Source organism: Musca domestica, unplaced genomic scaffold (assembly GCF_030504385.1).
Source record: "Musca domestica strain aabys unplaced genomic scaffold, Musca_domestica.polishedcontigs.V.1.1 8, whole genome shotgun sequence".
NCBI lineage: Eukaryota > Metazoa > Arthropoda > Insecta > Diptera > Muscidae > Musca > Musca domestica.
In genome coordinates, this window is record NW_026712409.1 from 3531495 (window position 1) to 3552645 (window position 21151).

The following is a 21151-nucleotide window of genomic DNA, read 5'->3' on the forward strand; positions in this document are numbered from 1 at the left end:
TAGTTCGGTTTGACTCCAGCAACCCTTACAAGTGTTGCTCGGAGTGAAATCACTGTTTGTTGTTGGCTTTTGGCAAGTCCTTGAAGCGCAGCACACTGCGTCTTTGTCGTAGTTCTAAACAGAAACACAATAACACTTAGAAAAAAGGACTGGTTTTCTTTTAAAAATACACAAGAAAATTAGTCAGAACTGTTTGGTAAATCTTAACACTTTCTCCGTGGACTCGACTATTACGAAAAATAAAATCGGAATTTCAGCAAATATAATCTATGAAGGTATGTGTGTAGTACGTATGGGGATTGTTGATTGGTTCTCGGATATTTCGTAGATTTACAAATAAACTAATTTATTTCAATAATGGATTAAGAGGAATTTTCGACAATCTTTGTTATTATTTTAATATTTATCTAAATAGATGTCTTGAAGTCCTGCAAAGAGAGAGGGGAAGAAAATTGGAAACATAAATCGATTAGTAAAATTCGTGATTAAATGTGATGAGTCATAAATGCAAAATAAAAAGAAAGATATCGACGAAAAATTCACCTATAATTCCCCAGAACTTATAATTGAATGAAGACCAAACTAAAACCTGTCGACAGACCGACTGCACACTGAATTTTTATTTCCTGCTAATTTCCGATGTCATTTCATTGTCTGACGGACGAAAGTGTGCCTGTGTGTGGGCTTTGTTGTGTATTCCATAAACAATTACTTCAAGATCAACAACCACCAACAATAATTTAATTTTTTTTTTTTTTTGTGTTTCATTCTACATACTGTTTTTGTTTTCTACACACACTCTCACTGCCTCCTATCTCTCGCTCATGCTGTGGTGCCTCTATAAAATACTAACCCGATAGGCAAGCTCTAGCTGGCAGCATTGATGTCGTTAAATTGTTTTTGAGGTTAAAAGAATTTACCAGCAACGACGGCAACAACTGTCAGTCAGCCAGCCAGCCAGCAGTAGTGGTTTAATGAATCATTTAAATCCATGCATTCAATGTGCGTCTGTGTGTTTGCATTTAGTTAGTAGGTATACGGCGACGTCAACGGAGACAACGACGACGACGTCGTAGAATAAAATGTTTGTTTTTTATGATTCTTAATTATAAATGAGGAACTTTCTTTGTTCTTCCAGAGACCAGTGGAACGAACAACACAAAGAACATTATACAAAGCGAACACACGAAAAGTCAAGCCTGATCGCATTTTGTTTAGTACAGAGAGCAAAGAAAGAAACAAGTACAGTGAGAGAAAGAGAGAGCGCGCGAGAGAGGAAACAAATGCCAGTTTCCTTTGTCTCTTCATTCAACCACTCTCACGAGGAGAAAGTCCTGTCATGATTACTGCCAACGACGACGTCAGAAAATGACAATGTACCAAACAAAGCGTACAAAAATAACAAAAGAAGAAAATAATGCATGTGTGTGTGTGTGAGTCTGGAATTTCTTAAAAACAGGTCATTGATTTCTCTTTAATGCTGCTACACCAGTACAGTGCATGAGTTTGGGTTTTTTCGATTAGGGGTGTTTTTCAGCTACAGCTCTGCGGGGGTAGAAAAGTCACCACCTCCTCAAAACATTATTAGCACCGTAACCACCCCTATTCCTATCTTGTAGGACGAGGGGATGAATAAACTTGTTTATTTTGTGCATCGTAAAAAAATTCAATGATGACAAAGTTTGAGGTTATTTTTCGAAGGCAACCCCTCTACCTCCCTCCCCGACTAACCTTTATCAACCTACATACACATGTACATATCTGCGATTTTGACCTCAATTCCATTTGTGTGTGAAACGCTTTAACGATTTTTTCAATAGCAAAACCAAATTGCAGATTTTTTCCTAAGGAAATTTCCACTTTTCCATTGAAATGGAGGTCAAAGTTCTGTCTTTTCATAAGCCTCATGCATACTAATGTATTACGAACTTGTGTGTATGTATACATACACACACAGGCGAACAGATACAGATGATGGATGGATAGGATGAAGTGAAATTTCTGTTCGGCCATTATTTTGTGTGGAAAAGTAGTTAAATGAAGCTGTGTTGTGTCGTCGCATTATCTTTCCAAAAGTGGCGGGGATTTTTCATCATCTCCATGCGTTTCTTCATTGCTTTTCTTTGCTGCTTTCTTCTATATCATAAAAAAACACTCACAAACACCAATTTGTTTTGTAAACGTCGTAGGTAGTCATCATCATCATAGTCGACGTCGTCGTCTCTCAGCGAGACAAAAAAACACAAAGCGCACACAATTTCTTCACCTAACGCCGCCATCTTGATTGAATCAAACCAATTTCTTTTCAGCATTATATTTTTTCCAGCGTTTTCTGCCTCAACTCCCATTGCTGGTGTGGATTTAAAATTTTCATAAAATTTTGTGTAGCCGAGAAACAATTAATTTGCAATGCATTTATTGATTTTGCTTTAATTTCAAGGCTGCCACTGCTTCCGCTAACCAGCCAAGCCCCATATAGAAAAAAATTGACATGGTCGTCGTCGTCGTTGTCTCATTTTCTAATACATACACTCTCTACACGAAATCATCACATTTTAAACACATTTCTTTCTTTTTTTGCTTTAGTAAAATTGTTTTTCTTTGTTTAATCTTCACTTCTTGACGTTTTTTTTTGCTTAATTGTTTGTTAATTTTTCTTATTATACATACTGCAAGAGTAGGGATTGATGCTCTGCACTTACCTTTATGTAAAATATATTTTACTGCGAATAATGCACAAAGACGAAATTCCAAAGACAATCCAAGTGTGAAATGAAAAATTTCAAAGTACCAGATACATCAATTTCGAGAGAAGTTTTTCCATGTACCGATTACTTTTTACAGAGTTGTATTTTGCAGAGTGCAGGCAGTGTTGCATTTTGTTGTACGTTGACTGTGGTCAAATTAATTTTGTGACGTATCGGCGGTTCTATTTAAACAGCATTTAGATTAACACTTATTAAACAGCTAAAGGCCCAAAACAGATCCGATGTTTGTTTTTTTGCCTTTGTCTGATAGGTTCGGCTTAAATTTTTATCTAATTTGAATTTTTAACGTAAAACTAGGTTTACATTACATCTTTTGATGAAAGTTTATACGTCATATTTGTCACGTCACATTTGTCAAATATATTTACAATAACATCTTATTATGAAGTTTATCGACTTGAGTTGACCAAATACAAGCTTTGCTTAAACAAAAATTGGATGGTTTTTATGGAGTTAAATTTGATATGTTTAATCCCAATAAATTCGAAATAAATACTATTTTCCAAAGAACGGCCCTTTTAAGCCATCACCCACATCAAATAGGATTGTTGAGCCGCTTAACCAATGACGAAACCCGTCACTTGAAGAAACTAGGAAAATGCAACTCTGTACCGGAGTGTCAAATAGACTTTTTTTCAACAATTGATTTTGTTCATTTATTTTTTTTTTGTTTGTCAAAAAATTGCTATATTGGCGATACCCCACAAAACATAAATGGAATATTGGGATTTCACCACAAAATTGAATCCATGATGGAAGGACAATATTGTTTTATCCATGGAATTTTGGGGTTATTCCACAAGATTGAATCTAAAATAGTATGGCAATAAAGTTTAAACCCAAAATTGTACAATGTGTTGCCAATTAACTTCGAAAATATACATTTGTTTTGCATCCGAATTTAATTATTTTTTCAAATTATTTTATTTTTTATTCAAAAAATACACACACATGCACAAAATGTGTATATTTTGGGCACCGAAAAGGAAAAAAAATAGTATTTAGGGGGTAGCTTTGTTCCACTTTCTGTAATTATGCCATGGTTTTATCGATGGTAGAATAGAAGTAGACGCGTCGACACAGGTGATGGAACGATGAACTGTCAAAACAATTTGAGAATTAAAAATGTTGAATGAAAAATTATTCAAATTTGTAAAAATGGTTGAAAATCGAATTTTTTTATCACTTCCGACTGACGTCGTATAAGAAAACATATAAAAATATTCTTAACCCAAGCGTTGATGCATCTAGCTCTATTCTTCAACCATGTTTTTTCCCAAAATTATACATATTGTCGCTTATTATCGTGGAATAAATTTCTGTTATCTCTAAGGGCGGAAATACATAAAGCGCATACTTGGCTGGCTTAAGTCATCGGCTGGCTTCTTCGTAGATGAACAAAGGAGTTTTAGGTTGACTTAGTTCGATTTCGGGCCTATGCTCTTTTGTTCATTTCCGAAGAAGCCAGCCGGTGAATTAAGCCAGTCAGATAAGCGCTGTATGTATTCGCACCTTAAATTTGAAAAAAAAATTAAAATCTTTCCTCGTTATTCAGAACAATACACTCATATACAACCTTGCTCTATTGTAGAACCTGCAAGAATCTACTATTTTTGCAATGTTTTTTCGATATCATAAAGTGAAAATCGATTATCGTAGTAAATACTTTTACATTCTCGCAGTTCTGGAACAGACCAACTGTGTATATGTTTTGTCAGAACAAGGGCAACAAGAGGAAAAAAATTGTATTTGGGGGGTAGCTTTGTTTTACCTTCTGTAATTGTGCTATGAGTTTGTGATGGTGTCAATTTGGCTTTCCTTTACATAGTAAATTTTAAACCATTAAGCTCATCTCAGAATAGAAATAAACAAATAACCAAAAATAGTAAGGAACAATTAAGGGCTAAGTACATAAGAAGCTTGAAGTCATGGCTAGGCATATTAATGTCAAATTATAATGGAAAAAGACGGCTGGACGTTAGTGCGGCTCTGTAATCCCTTTGTGAAATGTCACAAAATATGCCTAGCCTTGACTTCAAGCTTCTTATGTACTTAGCCCTTTATTTCAAGTTAATCTTATTTCATGGTACAATAAGGAGGTAGAACAGCTTCGTAAAACTACAAAAATACAGCCCTGAGGCTATGTCCGCTTCCTGTCAGACTCATTCAAAATTATTGTTTTAATTTTTTTCATATTTTTCCTCTTTTTTAAAATGAGTTAAAAAGCGCGAAAAATGAATAAAATGTCTGGATTTAAAAAATATGATCCCAATTGTTCAATCATTTCATTTCATGCACGAGCCGCAATTCATGTGTCTTCCAATCATTTGTTGTGAAAATATTTTTTTTTTCATTTTTCAAAACAATAAATACATACACAAAATTGGCAGAATTCGGGCGCATTTACAAAAAATTGTAATCAGCTGTTAGTTCTATCTTACCTTTTTATTGTACCATGTCTTATTTCATATAAGGAATTCTGTAATTGATAGAAAGTTTCGACAGTTCCATCCAGTGAATAGACCAATTCATTAAGTTCCTTTCTGGAACTACAGAACTCTACTATCAAAAGAGTGACGTCTGTTTTGATTCCCATCTTTATCTTTATTTCTTTCTGTGCTGTCTTTCAATTCAGCGTTGCCACATCTGATAGTAGCTAGTTCCGCGCCCCTTCGGTGAATGTGTTCAAACCACTTTGTTGTCGGCCGTTTTGTTTTGATTCCATCTTTATCTTTATTTCTTTCTGTGCTGTCTTTCATTCAGTGTTGCCATATTGCAGTGTTCTCTGTGCGTCTAGAGCCACAGAGCCACGAGAGCCACGTCAGAGATCAACTATATAACAAAAAAAAAAAAAAACATACATAACTAACAGAAAACACTTGGGAAAGATGCGGAACACTTCCACGCTACTGATTGCTTCCATTCTCGTTGCATTGTGTTTGCCTGCATTGGCCAAATTTACCACACAGGACGTAAAATGCCATGGTAAGTGGGAATATTCAATACTTGTTGCTCTTCAAGCCGGTAACTAAACAATTGTTTTGTTTTCCAACGTGCCCAACGTGCAGTGTGCAAAGCGGTGGTCAGCGAAATAGAAGAGGAGGTGGCCAAAGTAGATCCCAAAAAGAAAATCGATGTCAGTGGCTTCCGTTTGGATGCCAATGGCAATTCGGTGGGCAAAAGTGTTCCCATGGCCAAGTCGGAATTGTTCCTGAGTGAGGTGCTGGAAAAGGTGTGTGACAAAATGGATGACTACTTACGGGCCACATACAAAAAGACTGGTAAATTCACTCTACTGAAAATCATGATCGATGGTAAAATGAATCCGGAATCCAGTGAGGTTGATTTTGTTCAAGATGATGATCTGAACAAAAGCCTTGGTCACTATGTAAGTTAATTGGGAATTATTCCCATGGTATAGTAACACTTTCCGTTTTCCATTTTGCAGTGCCTTGAATTTATTGAAAATTACGAAGACATTGTAATGAAATATTTCAAAGAGGAAACATTAAATGAACATTTGGACATCAAAATCTGTTCAGAGGAATCTGAATACTGTAACGATGCACCCATCCAGGAAGACTATGAGTTCGACGACAAGGATGAACTTTGATTTCGACATAGGCTGGACGTACTTTCTTTAGTTTGATATTATAATTTATTTTTCTAATGTTAGAAACTATTTTTTATTGTAAAATTGTAGATAGCAATATATTTTGTTATGAACTGATTATTTTTTTATAATTATAATGAATTCTACAAAAGCTCCAATGAAGCTCTAAAACAAATGCCTTTAAAAAAATAAAGAAATATCTATTTTTTCTAGAGATTTCTTTGTTAACGTACGTATTTTTTAAATATTAGTATTGCCACGAATATAATCAAAAGTTAACCAAATGTTGCTTATGTGTGTACATTAGGATGGGTACAGGTTTACCAAATTGTCGACTACGATAACACGCTAAGGTATTGTTTTCTTATTATTCTTTACGAAATAAGGTACCTTGAATGTGTCGTAGTTGGTTATTTTGATCATATATTATTTTTTAATCCTACCTGTTGACCCACCTTCATGTACGTTCTAACCCATTTAAGGAGTTGAAATACTTTGGGGGCTTATCTATGTTCACACATTGTTTCATATCATTCAGTATCTGTTAAAGAAAATCTCTTGAACTATTTGTTATCTTGAAAGTGTGGCTGTGTATGAAGACGTAATTTGCACCTACTTTATTTTATACCTTTCATCATTTGTAAGAAGTTAAATATTTGTCACGAAAATCACGATAATGCTGTCAATGATTCAGATAGAGTCACGGAATGTATTACTAATATACCATGAATATATGATCTTGGCCTTAACAAAAAATTAAAAAGAGACTGGTTATGGGGTTTGAACCACAGACCACTATACTATGTATAACTAAGAAGGAGAAGAGTGTCTCATCAATGTTCAGAGCCATTATTCCGTCTTCCTATAGCAGCACTATAACTGGGGTATTAATTGGGAGTAATGTAATTGATGTGGACATACAAATCCATCGCTACGAAAGCAAGATTAGATTACATTCCAAAGAACGACCATCATCCCCAACAAATATACCTGAGGAGCCACTTTACCACTGGAATTCATTTTCCCAACAAATTTCAGATCATTAAGCTCATCTCGAAGGAGAAATAAACAAAAATCGTCACATATTAATAGACAAATCCAAAATTACCGGTACGCAATGGTTGAATTTTCTGTCAAATGTTTTATGTAGTTACTGGGGCTTATCCTGATTTTCAAGACCCATCCACAATTTCCAACCGATTTCAAGATCGAAAATAGTTTTTACTTTGATTGCAATTTACTTTTACCTAAATGTGTTATTTAATTTTTTATGTATTATTCAATTCAGCCCATTTTTTGCCCTGCATCTTGGAAAAGAGAGAATATATTAAATTTGTCATTCCGTTTGTAACACCTCTAAATATTCGTCATAGACTCCATAAAGTATATATATTCATAATCAGCACAGTAGTTTGTATTGTGTCTGAAATTCTTAACAAGGAGTTCCTTGTGAGTACTTTACCCCCAGAAATAGAATTGTCTATAAAGGTCCATGATATCGTATGGCCTACACACAAGGGTACCCCCGATATTCGATATTTTGACGATTTTAGGGACTTTATTCGTAGGAGTTGTTTCAAATTTCGTATTCGAAGTTTGTAATGGATACTACAGCCTATGACAAAAAGTTGTCTGTACAGGTCCACATTTTCGTATAGCCGCCATATAACGGTAGCTCCCGATATTCGGTATTTTAATGGTTTTAGCCATATTTTTTCAGCAATTTGTCTTAAAATTGGTATTTGTGCTTCGTTATGGGTTCTAGCTCCAGTGGCGGAACATTGTATACATAGGTCCATGTTTTCGTATAGCCTCCATATAAGGGTACCTCCCGATATTCGGTTTTTGATGATTTTTGCCACATTTGTCCACGGTTTCATCTAAAAAATTGTATTTGTTGTTAGTAATGGGTTCCATATTCGGTGACAAAATATTGTTTATATAGGTCTACGTTTTTGTATAGCCTCTATATAAGGGTACTTCCCGATATTCGGTATTTTGACGGTTTTGCCAACATTTTTCTAGGGATTTGTCTAGAAGTGGTATTTGTAGTTCGTTATGGTTTTTAGCTCCAGTGGCGCAACATTGTATACATAGGTCCAGGCTTTCGAATAGCCTCCAGATAAGGGTACCTCCCGAAATTCGGTATTTTGATGATTTTTGCCACAATTTACAACGGATTTGTCTAAAAATTGGTATTTGTTGTTAGTAATGGGTTCCAGCTTCGGTGACAAAATATTGGTTATATAAGTCTACGTTTTTGTATAGCTTCCATATAAGGGTACTTCTCGATATTCGCTATTTTGATGTTTTTTGCTCCATTTTTAAACAGATTTTTCGCGCGTTTTCGTGAGGCCCACCTATAAGTGTACCTCCCGATATTCAATATTTTAACAGTTTTACCCACACTTTTCCACAGATTTGCCTAAAAATTGGTCTTTGTAGTTCAAAAAAAAAAGGTTTTATCTCCAACAGGGGGACATTGCGTATTCATATTTTAGGTTCACGTTTTCGTATAACCTTCATTAAAAGGGTGCTTCCCGATATTCGGTATTTTGACAGTTTTACCCACATTTCCCACGGATTTGTCTAAAAATTGCTATTTGTAATTTGTAATGGGTTCTAGCTCCAGTGGCAGAACATTGAATATCTAGGTCCTCGTTTTCCCATGACGCACATATATCGGTATCTTTGGATATTCGTTATTTGGCGATTTAAGCCACATTTTCTAATAGATTTGTGTGAAATTTGGTATTTGTACTTCATAATGGGTTCTACAACCGGTGCCAAAACATTGTCCATATTGTGTAACAGTTTTTATACAAGAGTTCGGTATTTGATATATAGACCGATATTCGGTATTTTCGGTATTTTGATAATTCTAGTCACATTTACCCACGAAATTAAGTCCAATTTGGTGTTTAAGACTGGCAATAGATTACAATTGTGGTAGTATAAAATTGCCTACACAGGCTCCCGTTATGTATGGACCTAATTTAACGGCTCCAACCAGTATATTGTTTTTTGAAAACTCTAACTGCACTCTCCTACCGATCTTACAAGGAGTTTGTAGTTTAAAATGGAATATGTTCGAACTCAAGTACTTTAAAAAAAATGTTTTCTTTACCTAATAGTGGCACAGCCGAACTTAATGTCTTTTTACCTGCTTCAACTATTTTGCTAGAGTATGGGAATTTTATATTTAAGTGATGTTGTATTTCCAAATGCCTTGCAAAAGTTGTAGATGGTAATATGCGTCTATACCAAATATACTTTGTCGGAACTGTATCTTGGAGAAGTACGTGATGCTTTGGGCCCTCGCAGATAATTCTGAATTACTTGAAGCATTCCAAATCCAAAAGAAAATAAAGGTGTTATTGTCAAGCTCTTGAGTACTTATCTATAACAGATTAATTCTTTGAAAACTGAAAAGTCTCGGAAAATTGATGTAGTTGTGGTGGATGGTGGAGCTTTGGCCGTGATACTTTCATCTATTGTCAGATTCCAATATATTCAATTATTATGCCCCAGAAGATTGAAGATTTTTAGGCAATCATTTGAATATTGAAAATCATTTAAATAATAACAACATAACAGAATGTCGAGAAAAACTCTTTCACAATATTTACAAAAGCAAGGACATGTAACATAAGGATGCCCTTTTACATACCAACAACAACAAAAAGGTGCAGATAAATAAAAAAAATCATAAGGAATGTTGGACTTTAAAGTGAAGGGTTTCAAATAAAACCTTTTAATGTGTTTTTTTCTATAGGGATGAAAGTTCTGCTTCAAATGCGTAAGCACAATCTTTTTCTGGTGTAAAAGGTCGTGCACCTGTTTTATTAAAAATCAAATAAAAATACGAAATGTCATTTACCCTTGTCCGCACATTCGACGACAAAGCAAAGCCAAACATCCCATTCCACTTCGTTGAGCTTTGAGTCTATGGTCCTTTTTGCCGGTGATAATATTTCCTTTATCTGTTTGCTAATCTAAACACTTGTCATTTGAAGTGGCGTAAGGGTGGTTGTTTGTTTTGTTGTTGTTGTTTTTTGGGTGGCTGTTTAATTGTGCGTGTATCGTAGGCAATAACATCATCAACATCATCATCGTCGTTTCATTTTACATCTGGAATTAGGGTTGTCGATTGGGAAAGGATATTTTCCGCATTTTTTTCAATATTGAAAATTTAGAAATATTTTTTTGATTACGAGTGTGTATTATTTTTCTATTGTCCCGGTAATTTCCTGAATCTGGCACATACGACCAAATTGAGCCTAGTAGCAAGTACGTCAAATTTGGTAGAATTCGGTTTAGATAAAGCTATAGCTCTCTTACATATTTTTCTTCCGATTTGTTATTTTTGTCTACTCTACAGCCTAAATATGCTCTAAGTAACAACGATATTCGGGGAAATATATCAAATACAGCTCAGAAATACCTTGGCCAAATTTTATCGGAATCGGTTCAGATTTAGAAACAGCTTCCAAATATATATAGGGTGATATAAAAAAACTGCAACAAAGTCCAACACCATCATTTTTAATTTTTTTTTTTAAATTTTAATTGAATGAAAGCAAAAAATGTCGGATATAGCATTAAATTTTGGAATAAGTTTAGATTTGTTCGAATTGGTCAGCTTTGGCACGAATTATGGCCTTCAAACGGCCAATGAAACCGTCACACGCTACCCGAATGTTGCTCTGCGGTATTTTGGCCCATTTTCGGCGAAGCGCTCGCTTGAGCTGATCGGCACTTTGGTATTATTTAGTGCCAACCTTGCTTTCCAAAATACTCCAGACACAATAGTCCAACGGATTAGTATCCGAAGATTTTGGTGGCCATTGTGCCCGGGAAATGACGCGAGGAACCTCATTTTGTAACTATTCTTGGGTGGCGCGTGCTGAGTGCGATGGTGCTGAGTCCTGTTGGAATGTCCAAGGTCTGCGGCCAAAATGTTTGTGTGCCCAATGCCTTAATACACCTTCCAGAATATTTTCGCGATAATATTCGGAATTTATTCTGATGCCTCGGTTGATTAATACGAGCGGAGAACGACCATCGGCTGTTATGGCGGCCCACACCATCACCATGGCCGGCGCTTGGGTTCTGGTGGCCAACCGAAGGTGCACATTTTCAGCTGACCTCTTTGGCAAGTAAACACGATCATTTTGTTTGTTTACAAACTAAGGGACAACGAATGTTTTCTCATCGGAGAAAACCAAATTCGGCAGTTCACCACTTTCGGCCAAACGAAGCAACACTTTAGCTCTTTTGAGTCTATTTTCTTTCCGTTGCGGTGTAAGTTTTTGCACTTTTTGGAATTTCAATGGCTTTACCCCGAGCTCATTTTTCAATATTTGCCGAATGGAATGTTGTGATATGTGATATGCCATTTTTCGGCCACTGCGACGCGGGTTTTGATCAAGTCGCTTCTTTACTTTTCGAACCATTTCTGCTGATGTTGCTGTTTTCCTACGTCCACTTCCTTGACGTCGGGCTACGCTACCAGTATCACGGCAACGAGCGATGGTTTGAGACACAAAAGATTTATTCACATTTAGATGCTGGAGTGCTCTAACGATAGCCATTTGAAATCACACTATCACGCTCGAATTCCATCATCCATCCGAATAATTTTTTTTTCTGGAAAATTCTCCCCAAAATGCTTTTGTACGCTTGTAAACAATATAATGAGCTGTCACTGGAATATTTTTTTTGGCTGTCGGACGACTGGCTTAGAAATGACAGCAGTCTGAAGTTGATTGCAGTGTTTTTCATCTCACCCTGTATTAGCCCTTTTCGACTTTACATTACAGCTATATTCGTAGTTCGCATGATTTACTTCTCACAAAGCTCGACTAAATATGCGGGTTGGTGTAGGGTATTATAACGTCGGCGCATTCGACTTTTGACCTTTCTTTACTGGTTTTTCTTTAAAGTTAAAATTTTCAAAAATCCCCTTTCGAATAACAATCGACATCCCTAAACAACACCCACTTTGTACTTCATTCCCTTATCCTCCCCAACCCCTTTGCACCATACCCCTCCCACAGACTCTCCCAAAGCTAGTCGTTTTTATTTGTTTTTTAATAAAGAACACAGCCAACCAACCAACAAACACCCAATGAACATTGTCATGGTTTCATTGAAGCGAACCGAGGAAGGAGATAAATGATGAACATATGCCAATACGTGTGAGTGCCGGTCGGTCGGTGAGTGTGTGTGTGTGTGTGGGCATTTTGCGAAACTATGAAATATTTAATTAAACATGAAAAAAAGGATCTCGGTTTCTAATTTTTTTCCAGTCATTCATTCGTTTTTATTGCATTTTGGTTGTCGTTGTTGCGTTGGGTGGTGGGCCAGGCGACCGGCCATAGAAAATTGGGCGGTCTGCAGCATCACATCACCATCATCATGGCTGCTGTGCACGTGTTCCTTGTCGTTGTTATTAAACAGTTAAGTTATCAACAATTACAACAGAACAAATACATTAATTGTACTCGAGGAGATTTTGTCGGAAGTGATAATGATATATTAGTTTTGAAACAGGTTCGAAATTATTTATTGAAATTGATAAATTTACAGTACAACAACTTGTTTGGAAAGTTGTGGTGCAGTCAATGAAAAAAGGATATGAAGTGGAAATACGTCATCTAATGCTTACTACGGACCCAAAACATAAAATCCAATTCATTGAGATCCTTTTAACCAATACCTATTGTCCGGCGTTACATGGGGGGTATTCCAGAAGCTAGACCTACATGTAGAATTCTTTTTCTAGGATGTGTCCTTCTATTGAGGTCTCAAAATATCAAATTTGTTGGTAATATAAATTTGAATACCATGCGGAGTCAATTGGTCTGTTCCAGAACCTGCAAGAATCTACTAGTTTTGCAATTTAAAGGGAATATCGGTTATCGCAGTAACAACTTTTACAGTTTTGCACTTCTGGCACAGACCAAATATGTTTTAGTTGCAACCATTGAAACTTTCAAAATTCCGAAAATCGTGCTATATGGGACCTACATATACTGAAAAAAAACCTGTAGCAAGATTCTCTCCTTTAGAATACTTTTAATCTGGTGGTGTGTACCAAATAGTGGTCCTCTTTTTATACCCTCAGCCATATGGTTACATAGGTTGTACATTATTTTCTCATCGAAATAACGATTTTAGTCCCTTGGTCTCTTTGGATAAAATCCGTTTCAGGACATTTTGAGTCGATCTAGCGATGTTCGTCCGCTCGTCTGTCTGCCTGGCTGGTGTGCACGACAACTCTCGAAGGGAGTATCCGATTTGGTCCAAACTTGGTACATCGTAATATTATTATCAAACATAGATTGAGTTCGGATATAGGTAATATCGGTCCTCTACTTCTGTTACCTCCCCCACAAAAGTTCGAAATTTTCAAAAAAAAATATTTTATTGCGCAGAAAGTGAAAGGATAATCCGATTTTGCTCCAACTTTGCAAATCCTTATATTTCCGTCAGAGCTAGGTCAGGTACGAAAATGGACAATATCGGTCCACTCCTTCTGGTACCTCCCCCACAAAAGGCCAAAATATTAAAAAAAAAAATGATTTTACGGCACTGAAAGAGAAATGATGATCCCATTTTGCTCCAACTTTGCAAATCCTAATATTTCCATCAGTACCTCCCCTTCCGAAGGGTCAAAATGTTGAATAATTAAAAACTTTTAAAATGTGATGTCTTCAGATGGAATATATCGGTCCACTCCTTGTGATACCCCACCCCAAAAAATGGTCCCACCAAATGGTCAAAAATTTCAATTCCATGAAGCTCATAGAACGCAAAATTAACATCCCATTCAATTCAGAATTGCACATCTCAATATTTCCATAAACATAAGATCTGTTATAAATATGGTGGAGATCACCCACAATGTGTCGAAGTTTTGAATAACCAAAACGAATTTAAAATCCGAAATGCATCGGGTTATCTTCGTATTTCACACATCTCATTATTTTTACTAATTCAAGATCTTCTGAGAAGATGGGATGTATCGGGTCACTCCTTATGGTACGTGCCCCACAAAGGGTCAAAATTTTGAACATCCATGAAGCTCATAAAATGCGAAATTAACATCGGATTCCATTCAGACTTGGAACATCTCAATATTTCCATCAACACAAGATATGCTGTGAAGATGGGATATATCGGTCCAACTCTTCTGATACCTCACCCACATAGAGTTCAAGATTTTGAAAAGTAAAGCGCTCAACGCGGTTTTTTGGCCCATTCCCGGCGAAGCGCTTGCTTAAGGTGATCGACACTTTGGTATTTTTTAGTGCCAACCTTGCTTTCCCAAATACTCCAGACACAATAGTCCAATGGATTGGTATCCGGAGATTTTGTGGCCATTGCGAGGAACCTAATTTTGTAAACATTCTTGGGCCGCGCGTGCTGGGTGCAATAGTGCTGAGTCTTGTTGGAATGTCCAAGGTCTGCGGCCAAAATGTTTGCGTGCCCAAGGCTATAATACACCCTCCAGAATATTTTCGCGATGATATTCGGCATTTATTCTGATGCCACTGACGATAAATACGAGCGGAATGCGGCCATAGGCTGTTATGGCCCTCACCGGCCCACACCATCACCATGGCCGGCGCTTGAGTTCTTGTGGCCAACCGAAGGTGCACATTTTCAGCTGATCTCTATGTCAAGTAAACACGATAACTTTGTTTGTTTACAAAATGCTGGACAAAGAATCTTTTCTCATCGGAGAAAACCAAATCCGGCAGTTCACCACTTTCGGCCATGCTAAGCAGCTCTTTTGAGTCTATTTTCTTTCCGTTGCGGTGTAAGTTCTTGCTCTTTTTGAAATTTCAATGGCTTTACCCCGAGCTCATTTTTCAATATTTGCCGAATGGAATATTGCGATATGTTCAGTTCACGAGCCATTTTTCGGCCACTACGACGCGGGTTTCGATCAAGTCGCTTCTTTACTCGTCGAACAATTTTCGGCTGATGTTGCTGTTTTCTTCCGTCCGCTTCTTTGACGTCCGGCTACGCTACCATTATCACGGTAAAGAGCGATGGTACGAGGCACAAAAGATTTATTCACATTTAAATGCTAGAGTGCCCTAACGATAGCCACTTGGTGGTAGGTTTCCAGCCAAATATAAAGAAATCACACCATCACGCTTGAATTCCATCACGAATAACTTTCTTTCTAGAAAATTCTCTTTTCTCTGTACGCTTGTAAACAATATAATGAGCTGTCACTGGAATAATTTTATCGGCTGTCGGACGAGTGGCTTAGAAATTACAGCAGTCTGAAGTTGTTGAAGTTTTTCCATCTCACCCTGTACAATTTAAGAAAAATAATTTATAAAATATTGAAAGAAAGTAAATTATTATTTGAAATTTTCTATATTTTGAGTTATGAAGCCTTCAAGAGATCATACCCCATATTTACGCCTCATGCCAGTCGCTTGAACTTGAATGGTGTTTGGTTTTTCAATTTGTTGTCATGTTTTTGATAAATGTTTATTTATTTGACATTTATTGCTCTAATCTCTTTTACATTTGGCATTTGCTTGTAAAGCATCCTTTCTTATTTTAAATTTAAATTTTATTAAAGTCACACTACAAAGGATATCGAAAAAGGGATCGCTGTGTCGAAATGCTTTAAACGCCCAAAACCAGGCAAACATTAAAAATCGGCAAATACAGACAGACCGACAGACAAACACACTTGTTTCTTGCCATGCCAATGATACGGAGATGGTACTGTGACATCGATGATAGCCATGCAGATGGCAGCTGGTATAGAGCACAACACAAGGGGGTAAGGGGAGGAAGGCGAACAAGTGGTAATTTGACAACAATGCCGTGAAATAAGGATTAATGGTGTTTTTATGCTATTAAAAGGACAAACATATTAAAAATCCTCAAGAGCAGGGTGGGGTAACTGGAAATCTTAGCCCAGCTTTGGCAAACATCCCACCCCTCGGCCTTACTCTTCTTTGCCACCCAAAGCAGATAAACTCATGCAATTCTCACTTTTGGCCAAGCTTGAGCAAGGACAATGTATGAATGGCATACAAATGGTTGTGAACGTCAGAGCATCCTGCGAGGGGAAGGGGCACAGAATTTAATAAAATGCCTTTTGTAATGATTGCCATATCATCATCATCCAAGAATTTCGTATTCATCATTCGGAAGGGTCGTCGACGTCATTGAATTTGTATGGAGACAATAGCCCAGTCACCCCTGCACTGCTGTCTCTCCCCCCACCACACACTTGTTTTAGGGAAATATCCATTCATTTGCAGAATAATAAGAATATGTTGCTGTGGAAAGAAAATTAATATCTGCAGAGTTTTTCTCGTGGTCTTGGGGGAGGGGGAAAATTGTTGAGGGGGCAAATTATGAGCATAATTTTTTAATTGAAATCATAATAATGACTTATTTGGATTATGAATGGGAAATAAACAGGGAGGGGGGATGAATAATAAATATCGTTATTAATGTCAGATTTAAGCCACAAATTATCGGAATATAAAACTACCGAAGGAGTGTCATTATGAAAAGTTTGGCAGTAGTATCTTTAAGGTTTAAGGATAGGGGCTTAGAATTATCCATGTGGTTCATTACTGAAGCTTGATGCTTGGGAGTGTAAAAATATCGTTTTGTGCCAAGAGAGGGTAGAGGAACGGATATTAAAAAACTAAATAAGGGACCACTTGGTTTTATAAAAGCGACCTAAAGGTATGGCCCCCACATAATGAAACATCCAAATGTTTTTACGGCATACTTTTAAACAATTTTTAAACTTAAAAGAAACACTAGTTTAGGTTAGGTTAAAGGGCGCTTGGTTAAAGTAACTCTCGTAGGTAACACTCGTAGACCTGCTTGTCCATTTGAGACAGAGAAAAAGATAAGAGATTGGAATTAATATAATAATAATTAAATAGCGATCCAGGACTAAGAACTCTTCGTGTCGCCTTTAACCAATTAAATCTTCTGGCTAGCTGAGGACTTACTGCTGGCTCTGTGTGAGAGAGAATGAAGACAGATGGTGTATTTTTTTGCTCTCTCACAAGCTTGTGTCTTACATTTATGAAAGGTGGACAGTGGCAGAGCAAATATTGGATTGTCTCAATTTCTTCCTCATTGCTACTTCCTCGTTGCTACTCTATTAAAAAGTCATGGCTCCCATGCTAGAGTGGCCTGTGATGATACCCACCTCAAGTTTTTGGTCAGGTTTCGCCATGTAGGTGAGCGATCTTGTTCTTCTCTCGAAGATTATAAGCCAGATTTTCTTAGAGACGTTACATTCTTTTTATCTAACCTTCTGCCCAATTTATCTGCCGCCGCTTCATTACCTGGAATATTGAAATGGAGTTTGATGGACAATAAAGCATTTTCCCAAACTTTTCTTTGGTGTAGATTTAATAGTAAAAGAATTTAAAGCCTTCAGTGCCGCTTGACTTCCGAATTATTTAGTCAGCTTTGTTCCTTTTTGCCTAAAGATCTTTGGCTTCTTTGCAAAGATCGCAAAGACTTCCGCCTGGAATACACCACAGTCGTTGCTAAGTTTGTAGGTCAGCTGATCTCTATGTCAAGTAAACACGATAACTTTGTTTGTTTACAAAATGCTGGACAAAGAATCTTTTCTCATCGGAGAAAACCAAATCCGGCAGTTCACCACTTTCGGCCATGCTAAGCAGCTCTTTTGAGTCTATTTTCTTTCCGTTGCGGTGTAAGTTCTTGCTCTTTTTGAAATTTCAATGGCTTTACCCCGAGCTCATTTTTCAATATTTGCCGAATGGAATATTGCGATATGTTCAGTTCACGAGCCATTTTTCGGCCACTACGACGCGGGTTTCGATCAAGTCGCTTCTTTACTCGTCGAACAATTTTCGGCTGATGTTGCTGTTTTCTTCCGTCCGCTTCTTTGACGTCCGGCTACGCTACCATTATCACGGTAAAGAGCGATGGTACGAGGCACAAAAGATTTATTCACATTTAAATGCTAGAGTGCCCTAACGATAGCCACTTGGTGGTAGGTTTCCAGCCAAATATAAAGAAATCACACCATCACGCTTGAATTCCATCACGAATAACTTTCTTTCTAGAAAATTCTCTTTTCTCTGTACGCTTGTAAACAATATAATGAGCTGTCACTGGAATAATTTTATCGGCTGTCGGACGAGTGGCTTAGAAATTACAGCAGTCTGAAGTTGTTGAAGTTTTTCCATCTCACCCTGTACAATTTAAGAAAAATAATTTATAAAATATTGAAAGAAAGTAAATTATTATTTGAAATTTTCTATATTTTGAGTTATGAAGCCTTCAAGAGATCATACCCCATATTTACGCCTCATGCCAGTCGCTTGAACTTGAATGGTGTTTGGTTTTTCAATTTGTTGTCATGTTTTTGATAAATGTTTATTTATTTGACATTTATTGCTCTAATCTCTTTTACATTTGGCATTTGCTTGTAAAGCATCCTTTCTTATTTTAAATTTAAATTTTATTAAAGTCACACTACAAAGGATATCGAAAAAGGGATCGCTGTGTCGAAATGCTTTAAACGCCCAAAACCAGGCAAACATTAAAAATCGGCAAATACAGACAGACCGACAGACAAACACACTTGTTTCTTGCCATGCCAATGATACGGAGATGGTACTGTGACATCGATGATAGCCATGCAGATGGCAGCTGGTATAGAGCACAACACAAGGGGGTAAGGGGAGGAAGGCGAACAAGTGGTAATTTGACAACAATGCCGTGAAATAAGGATTAATGGTGTTTTTATGCTATTAAAAGGACAAACATATTAAAAATCCTCAAGAGCAGGGTGGGGTAACTGGAAATCTTAGCCCAGCTTTGGCAAACATCCCACCCCTCGGCCTTACTCTTCTTTGCCACCCAAAGCAGATAAACTCATGCAATTCTCACTTTTGGCCAAGCTTGAGCAAGGACAATGTATGAATGGCATACAAATGGTTGTGAACGTCAGAGCATCCTGCGAGGGGAAGGGGCACAGAATTTAATAAAATGCCTTTTGTAATGATTGCCATATCATCATCATCCAAGAATTTCGTATTCATCATTCGGAAGGGTCGTCGACGTCATTGAATTTGTATGGAGACAATAGCCCAGTCACCCCTGCACTGCTGTCTCTCCCCCCACCACACACTTGTTTTAGGGAAATATCCATTCATTTGCAGAATAATAAGAATATGTTGCTGTGGAAAGAAAATTAATATCTGCAGAGTTTTTCTCGTGGTCTTGGGGGAGGGGGAAAATTGTTGAGGGGGCAAATTATGAGCATAATTTTTTAATTGAAATCATAATAATGACTTATTTGGATTATGAATGGGAAATAAACAGGGAGGGGGGATGAATAATAAATATCGTTATTAATGTCAGATTTAAGCCACAAATTATCGGAATATAAAACTACCGAAGGAGTGTCATTATGAAAAGTTTGGCAGTAGTATCTTTAAGGTTTAAGGATAGGGGCTTAGAATTATCCATGTGGTTCATTACTGAAGCTTGATGCTTGGGAGTGTAAAAATATCGTTTTGTGCCAAGAGAGGGTAGAGGAACGGATATTAAAAAACTAAATAAGGGACCACTTGGTTTTATAAAAGCGACCTAAAGGTATGGCCCCCACATAATGAAACATCCAAATGTTTTTACGGCATACTTTTAAACAATTTTTAAACTTAAAAGAAACACTAGTTTAGGTTAGGTTAAAGGGCGCTTGGTTAAAGTAACTCTCGTAGGTAACACTCGTAGACCTGCTTGTCCATTTGAGACAGAGAAAAAGATAAGAGATTGGAATTAATATAATAATAATTAAATAGCGATCCAGGACTAAGAACTCTTCGTGTCGCCTTTAACCAATTAAATCTTCTGGCTAGCTGAGGACTTACTGCTGGCTCTGTGTGAGAGAGAATGAAGACAGATGGTGTATTTTTTTGCTCTCTCACAAGCTTGTGTCTTACATTTATGAAAGGTGGACAGTGGCAGAGCAAATATTGGATTGTCTCAATTTCTTCCTCATTGCTACTTCCTCGTTGCTACTCTATTAAAAAGTCATGGCTCCCATGCTAGAGTGGCCTGTGATGATACCCACCTCAAGTTTTTGGTCAGGTTTCGCCATGTAGGTGAGCGATCTTGTTCTTCTCTCGAAGATTATAAGCCAGATTTTCTTAGAGACGTTACATTCTTTTTATCTAACCTTCTGCCCAATTTATCTGCCGCCGCTTCATTACCTGGAATATTGAAATGGAGTTTGATGGACAATAAAGCATTTTCCCAAACTTTTCTTTGGTGTAGATTTAATAGTAAAAGAATTTAAAGCCTTCAGTGCCGCTTGACTTCCGAATTATTTAGTCAGCTTTGTTCCTTTTTGCCTAAAGATCTTTGGCTTCTTTGCAAAGATCGCAAAGACTTCCGCCTGGAATACACCACAGTCGTTGCTAAGTTTGTAGGATTTACTTATATTAAGGATATCGCAGAAAACCCCAGCACTCGTCCCACATTCCATCATAGAACGGTCAGAATAGACAGCTATACCACATAAAGGTGGACTGTTACGAAACCAGACCCTATCAAGTATATGGAAGTCAATGGGTTCGAAGTTTAATTACAAGTCACAAGTATTGAAATCCCTTCTCACACATTCCACACGACCTAAGATCGCAGAGTGTCCAAAGATTGACTATGCCATTGTTAAAGTTCTCTGAGTCGTAGGGCTCATCTGTTCCTTTACGCGAAG

At 37.1% G+C, this 21151-nt stretch overlaps 1 protein-coding gene and 1 long non-coding RNA gene across 2 annotated transcripts; one reads left to right on the forward strand and one right to left on the reverse strand.

Annotated features, from left to right (window-relative positions):
• Nucleotides 1-310: 310 nt before the first annotated feature.
• On the reverse strand, nt 311-3021 carry LOC105262458 (uncharacterized). Its single transcript, XR_891794.3, has 2 exons — nt 2703-3021; nt 311-428 (listed from the first exon to the last, which is right to left on the reverse strand). It is a non-coding gene; the product is annotated as an uncharacterized LOC105262458 (long non-coding RNA).
• Nucleotides 3022-5550: 2529 nt separating this feature from the next.
• On the forward strand, nt 5551-6595 carry LOC101894128 (protein seele). The gene is made up of 3 exons (XM_005191384.4): nt 5551-5753; nt 5837-6156; nt 6217-6595. The coding sequence occupies exons 1-3, from the start codon at nt 5657-5659 to the stop codon at nt 6379-6381; spliced, it is 582 nt and encodes a 193-aa protein (XP_005191441.1). The 5' UTR covers nt 5551-5656; the 3' UTR covers nt 6382-6595.
• Nucleotides 6596-21151: the final 14556 nt, after the last annotated feature.

Excerpts from the sequence above, each read along its gene's own strand:
- LOC101894128 (XM_005191384.4), top strand. The coding sequence starts at position 5,657 with ATGCGGAACACTTCCACGCTACTGATTGCTTCCATTCTCGTTGCATTG. Across the intron at positions 5,754-5,836 it reads ACAGGACGTAAAATGCCATG|TGTGCAAAGCGGTGGTCAGC; the intron begins GTAAGTGGGAAT and ends CCCAACGTGCAG. Across the intron at positions 6,157-6,216 it reads ACAAAAGCCTTGGTCACTAT|TGCCTTGAATTTATTGAAAA; the intron begins GTAAGTTAATTG and ends TCCATTTTGCAG.